The 7,238-nt window shown below is 35.4% G+C and overlaps 1 protein-coding gene across 1 annotated transcript in view; it reads left to right on the top strand.

Moving 5' to 3' along the window:
• The window catches only part of MYOF (myoferlin), a gene marked incomplete in the record, with an annotated part of 89,995 nt that overhangs the window by 52,872 nt on the left and 29,885 nt on the right, over positions 1-7,238 (top strand). The window contains 6 exon segments of the mRNA XM_072424870.1: positions 671-785; positions 1,278-1,383; positions 3,785-3,924; positions 4,278-4,451; positions 5,379-5,478; positions 5,997-6,074. Coding sequence (XP_072280971.1) covers positions 671-785; positions 1,278-1,383; positions 3,785-3,924; positions 4,278-4,451; positions 5,379-5,478; positions 5,997-6,074 — 713 coding nt within the window.

Genomic DNA, 7,238 nt, shown 5'->3' with positions numbered 1-7,238 from the left:
AAATATAAAATTCCTTATTTAATGCACAGTGCTGGATAATATGTTGGCACTTTATAAGTTTTATTAATAATAAAAATATATATAGGCCAACAAGAAGTACCTGCATTTTTTTGAGCTTTGAGTTAAGCATTATTCTAAAATGCCACGAGATGGCAGCACAGTCAAAGCTAAGCAATGCAGAATGATAGATTACTTTTACAAAGTATTTTGCTATCCATGATCACTCATTTTACCAAACCTTCAAACCAGCAGTAAAGTATAAGACCAGGAATAGGAGGTGGTGATGCTGGGGATTACATAGTTTCTGATGTGTAAGTGTTAATGTTCCTAAAAAGTACTGTAAAACATTCTGGAACAATATTGCAGAAATTAAAATGTTGTTCCTTGTCATTTCATCTGTTTGGGAATTAGCCTTTAGTATTCTCAGCACTTGAAAAATTGCAAACAGCCCATAACTATAGCCCAGATTCATGGTGATGTTAGGATGATGTTCTGATTACTCATTCATTGTTCATTTTTATTCATCTTTAAAATATTTGCATAAATGTGATCAGCTTCATGTTAAATGTTGATATCCGTACCTGCCCCAGCTGTGATTGTTATATGAGGTTAGCCAAGGTTGTATTTGGTGGTCGGTCTTTGAATCACTGATCTGCTGGATGTCTTTTAGCTTACTGACTGAAGCAGACGCCGGTCACAGCGAGTTCACAGATGAAGTATATCAGAATGAGAGCCGCTATCCTGGTGGGGAATGGAAACAATCTGATGAGCCATACACTGATGCTGTAAGTAGTGAAAGCAATATAAATAATTGTGGTACTGCGAGTCTGACTTGCCAATCTAATCAAGCTTTGTAGGAATGTGTGCATTGCAGTAACTCGACCTAACCAATCTGAAATTATCACCTTTCTGTACTGATGTAATTGGTTTCAATAAAAAACTGAATCACATTGCATATTGTACAGTTTTATTAAAAATGCCTGTAAGTCAGTTTTGTATGTATTATTTTATTATTTAATATAGGTAGGAATTGAATACAATTACAAATAAAAATACTTATGTTTTAACTCGGGTAAATATAAAATGTTGTTTACACTTCTGATTTGTTTCCAGCTTAGCAGGTGGTACTTTAAGCCTGTTTTGCATTTACAAGGCTAAATGTAACTTCTGCAGAAAAATAAAAGATAAGATTTTGTTTCGAGTTTATGTGCTTAGGTTCAACAGCCTTCTAAGTAGAACAACTAATCTTCATCCTCACATTTTTTATTTCTTTCTAGAATGGGGAGAAGAGTCGGTCCCCAGGGGAGTTTGAATGCCCATATGGATGGATGTGGGAGGACGATGCCTGGATCTATGATATTAACCGAGCTGTGGATGAGAAGGGTAGGGTTGGAAAATACCATACAAAAATGTAACTGTCACTTTTAAGATTTTTTTTATGCAAAGGAGACTTGGAAGATGCCATTGCTTGTTTTAAATGTGCAGGCTCTGAGGCTTTCATCCTGATCATGGTCAGTGACTGATTAATGTAGCAAAATGACAGGGTGACAACAGTTTGTGGAGGACATATAAAGTATTTCCAATGATTTTCTACACATTGAATATCTCTAAAAGTGATCATCTGTAATTGGAGTATTTATTGTTATAAGTGTGACTGTTTTGTACCACGTGTAATTGTAGTTATATATCAACATGGGATTGCCATTTGCTCATTACATTTCTTCTTTCTTACGTTTCCCTTTTTTACTACACAACTTTTCTATATGCTTTCCAGAGATCACAACAGTTTTGCTATACTGCTCCTTTTCACAATGCAGGTCCAGTAACAAGCTGAAAATAGTTAATTGCTGACAACCTGAATGTCACTGTTTGGGAGATTCACCATGTTCATGTGTCCTGGAGACCATTCGATTTAGGACTGAAATTGAGGAAAGTCCCAAATTGGGGAGATTTGAATGGGGTTTACCCACCTGGGCATTTCACTGATGTCTAGATTTCTGTACCAAAAGCGGTACACTGTTTTTCATGAAATTTTTTTTTTAAATGTAGACCTGTAACTCACAGAAATATGTCCGAACAAGGGTCTAGTAGATATCATGAATATAAAAAAAGTTTGAAACGCACAATCATGTGAAAAAAAAAAAATTACTTTAAATAAAATTAAATAAAAAACGCAAAAATCAGCTTAAACAAGAATACATAAATAAATAAAAAATACTGAAAATGCAATAATTTGGTATACTGTATAGTAATATATTTTTCTAAAACACCTCCCTAGTGTGGTAAATTTTAAAACAGAGTCCAACGTCACATACCTACAAAACCACATAAATATATTTTGTATTTTGTATTGGATTGGATACAGGACTTTGTTTTGAATCCAATACAAAATTTTTGAATTTCCCACTACGACTCCCGTCGATGGGTGTATGCAGTGACATCATCAGAAATCGCAGAGGGACGCGTACATGAACGTCGGGTGTTCTAATTCTTTCCGAACTTCCGTACTTCCATGCAAAAAGTGTTAAATTTTATGCATGGAAATTTATTTTAGATTGTGGGCTATAATTCACCGAATTACTCAATAATTACTTATAATTCACCGAATTACCGCATAACTCACCGAAATATGTCCAAAATTTTATAAATTTAATAATAAATTTTTTTTTATAAATCTTTTAAAAAAAAAAGTGTATAATGTAACTGTATAGTAGCATATATTAATAAATATATATATATATATAATATATATATATATATATATATATATATATATATATATATATATATATATATATATATATATATATATATATATATATTATAAAGATTTCTTTGTATTGGACTCAATACAGCTTTTTTGTATTGAGTTCAATGCAAATTGATTTGAATTTTCCGCCTCTCGCCCGCACCGACGCTTGCAGCCACGTCACCGGGAAACCCCGGAGATTGTCACTGCACACGCCGGGAGAAGACTGAACAGAGAAGACGTCTCCGGAGGAGCTGCGGGGACAAGGTAAGTATTTTTTTCAGTTGTAATCCGATTGTCATACAATGTTGTATGACAATCTGATTGCACTGTAACACATGTTTATACTTTTAGCTACCCCAACCTTGGTTTGGGGTAAACGATTGTAGCAAGTTTACTTACCCCGAACCAAGGTCGGGCTAATAACCCTGGTGGTTAAACCATGTCCTATTTTCTCAAAAGAAAATATGTACATATACTTTAAGGTAGACACTGTAGCAATAAGTCAATTAAAGCACTCATATTCATATTCTCTGGCATTTATTTTATTTCCAAAAAAAGTTTTTGAACTAATATAAAAAAAAAAACCCTCCGCCCAGCAGTGGGCATAGTTGGTTCTACTGGCTGGCCATTATGTCTGAGCTGTAAATACAGAGCATTATCGGGCACATGCATCAAGACAAAAAGTGTAGCATGCCCTTGTATCCAATCGTAGTTCTCTTTTCACTCATTATACTTGAGCACCCCAAGTAAACCTGTCCTGAGGGCTATCTGTAGTCTTACGGTATTTGTTATTTACTTTATCAGACGCTGATTGCCTGGCTGTTAAGGTAATCCAATGGGTTCAATATTTTCTCAGCCACTGCCCCGGAACAAGTTTGCAGTTCAGTAACTTTGACTTTGCTCATCACTTGCAATGTATTTTTGGGGGGGGGTTCCAAGCACAGAACCAGGGACAGCCATTTAAAAATGCCTAATAATTTGGCTGCTTTAACATAGGAATTTATTCACTATGGTATGGGGCTGTCTCTACAGGTTGGGAATATGGAATCACCATTCCTCCAGACACCAAACCCAAGTCTTGGGTGGCTGCAGAGAAAATGTACCACACTCACAGGAGGCGAAGACTAGTAAGGAAAAGGAAAAAGGACCCTAATGTCACCTCCACTAAAAAAGTAAGTCATATTGCACAGTTTTTGAACCCTTCTCTGTTTTTTAATGCTCTCCGGAGCTCAGTACAAAATGATACCCCCAGTTACTATCTCTCAATCACTATAGAGCAATAGTTGTCAATTTATGAGGTATAGCGGCCTTTAACTAAGGCTGAATGTTAAACTTTTGGATGGTAAATCTAGGCTTGGTGCGTAGTAAAAATACTGATGCCATACTGATACAGGACAGAGTTTTCCTAAGACCTGATTTAGTATTATTTAGCAGAAGCCATACAATGAGCTGGTTTAATTGTGGAAGAATATAGGGCATACTTATCATTGTGTCATATTAAAAATATGTTCTTGTTTTGATGCAGGCAACTCTTTCAATGGAGGATAAGGAAGGCTGGGAATATGCCGCCCTCATAGGCTGGAAATTTCACCTAAAACAGCGAAGCTCTGACACATTCCGACGAAGACGTTGGAGAAGAAAAATGGCCCCTTCAGAGAGTCTTGGAGCATCTGCCATTTTCAAACTGGAAGGAGCTCTTGTGAGTACTGGGAAAAATAACTTCTGCAAGATGTTCTACTTGGTTCTAAGTTGTAGACTTTGTAATAATTTCAGTGGAGAAATTATTGCAAAGTCAAGGCCACTGACCAGTTATCTACAATTGTTTTCTGAAAAATTATAATGCTATTTATCTATTTACAGACTTTTGTTTTTCATTTTTTTTCCTTATTTTTTGCAATCCAAACTGTTCTGCATTTGAGTAGTGGAGGATGTCAGGAATGCTAGGGCACAAATACCAGTTCAACACTTCTTCTGGCTTGTGTTTAGTTGCTCTGTAAATAAAGCTTCAAAGAACATTTTTCATTTCTTCCTAGTATAGCTTTAACATCTTGTTGGCATGCTTACATTGGAAAGCGGAATATTGCAGTCCCATGGGCTAGTTTATTGCTAGAAGGTCCTCTGTATACACAAAAAAGAATACCCGGTGCAGTGTCAATAAAAAAAAAAACTTTTTTATATGTATTATTATTTATTTATTTTTTATTAAAGTATGGTTTAACCTCTGTATTCCTTTATGCACACTAGCTTCTACACATCCTTTACCTTTTGAGGCTACCAAAACACTACTTACCTTTCACATTTTAAGACCAGTGTAGCTTAAACCCTTTATATTCCATTATTTCCCAAGGAAACTAAAGAACCATATGCATCCTTAATTTACCTATTTATCCGCATGAATGGCAGCATTAGATTTTTATTTATGCATCATTGCCTATATAGGACTACAAAATCTTTTTGGCCTTGATATTAACATGATCTTCATGCTTTATACCATATTCAGTGGATTACAGATTTAATGTGTGATCCTGATATATTTTTCTATATGCTGCAACATAAATTTTGTAGTCTGTGGATATTGTATTACTATGCATAATACTGTATTTGACCTGTAATTACATTTATATAGGGGACGGATATGAGTTCAGAAGAAGAAGAGAAGAAAGGAAAGGAATCTGCAGCTAACATCTTTGGAGCAAACACACCAATTGTCTCCTGTACCTTTGACCGTATGTTCCAATCACACTTTACTACCATATGGGACCTTTGTAGCAAAGGGGGATCCAGAAAGGTCTAGATACAGCATAGGTTATCCAAGCAGTAGCATCATTTGTCAAATGATTATATTATAAATGTGACCTTTCATGACAAATTGTTTTGCTGTTGATGAATACTTTGTAAAATCTGAGAATGGGCACATGTAGGTTGAGGGTTTCATTACCATTTACAAAGTAGAATTGAAAGCCAGGAAGGCCTATATTATATATAATATTATAATATTAAGAACATTTGTGCTTATTGAGACGATTTATATACAATGAACAATGATTTCTCTAATAATTTACAAAAATTCAAAATGTATATGGAAATGCTAGTATCTTTTATTCTGTGATATCTTCATATTAGAAGTTTAGTAGTTCAGGAAAAGCTGTTCTTCAAAAAAAAAAAAAAGTATTATTTTTGTATTTTTATACCTTTGCAAATCACAGCAGAAATTTACCCTTGTATGTTTAATATTTCCTAATAGGTGTCTTCACATATCACCTTCGATGCTATCTTTATCAGGCTCGGAGTCTCATTGCCATGGATAAGGATAGTTTTTCAGGTAAGGAGACGTTTGCTTGGATAGTGTGGCTGAAAATACCTTAATCTAATTACAATCTTTTAGAAATACAAAAGTTACCAATCCTACAACCACCGGACAAATGCCTTCTGTCATTATCCAGCAAAGTCATTCAACAATGTTATGACATATATAACTTTGTAAAACTTTCTCAGCAGCTTACGCTAGGATGACTGAAAGCAGCATTCCATGTATAACAGTTGGTTTACATCTATGTGATCTGTTTTACCAATATCTATATTTCCGTACAGCTAATCTTAACTTTGTACAGTTAGTCAATAGAAATTGTAGTGTTGATCAGTTCAATTGTTCCTTAGCACAACAAAACGGCTAAATAATATTTACCAAAAACAATATACTGTACAAGAGGTTTGATTACTGTCATACCTTTAAAGTGTCACACACAAAAACTATTAAAGTATAGTTGGGGCAGGCACAGTACCAATAACCTCCTCCTCTCTAATGGTTTAGAGCAGAATGAGCACAAGTAGTCTATTCTAAAGTCTGCCTTTTGTCTGACAACTTTTAAACAAATACTAGTTGATTGTCTGTTGCTGATGCTGACCTTCAGTGAGCCTTCAGTGCTTTGAGCCACTGACCTGGCACAGGTATGCAGTCCAGGAAAGTTTGAAGAGTCATTGTAATTTTTTCTGGCTCAGAGACCTGATGTACTAAAGCAAAGGGATCACTAGGACAGCCAGGCAGTTAGTTAGCATGTTGAAAAGAGGTCAGAAATGGAGGCCCTCATTTTCTACCTTTGCTTTACCAGGTTAGCTAATTTGCATATTATCAGCTCCAGAAACAAGACAAGAAGACAAATGTGTTAATTGGATTTCTTGTTTAGAACAGGGCCTTATCTATAAAACTGTGGAGTGCCCCTTCAAACCCAGTGACAAGTGCCTAATTTGCCAATTCAAGAATATAATAGGAGTCCCATCCAGGGTAGCACTGGTGGCTCTGTGTGACTTGATTCCTGTGTTTCTGGCTTGAGGCTGCTTGACCTATAGATAACCTTTTGTTAACCCTCCAGCACAGAGTCACTGCAATTTGTACAGGAAATGTTAATATTTATGATAGCCATCCTGCTCTTTTTCTTTTTGGAGTAAAAAAAAAAAAGTTGATTTACACGCCCATCTAATAGTAGTC

Source organism: Pyxicephalus adspersus, chromosome 10 (genome assembly GCF_032062135.1).
Source record: "Pyxicephalus adspersus chromosome 10, UCB_Pads_2.0, whole genome shotgun sequence".
Lineage (NCBI taxonomy): Eukaryota > Metazoa > Chordata > Amphibia > Anura > Pyxicephalidae > Pyxicephalus > Pyxicephalus adspersus.
The sequence above is the reverse complement of the archived record's forward strand: the minus strand, read 5'-3'. Positions and strand labels throughout refer to the sequence as shown.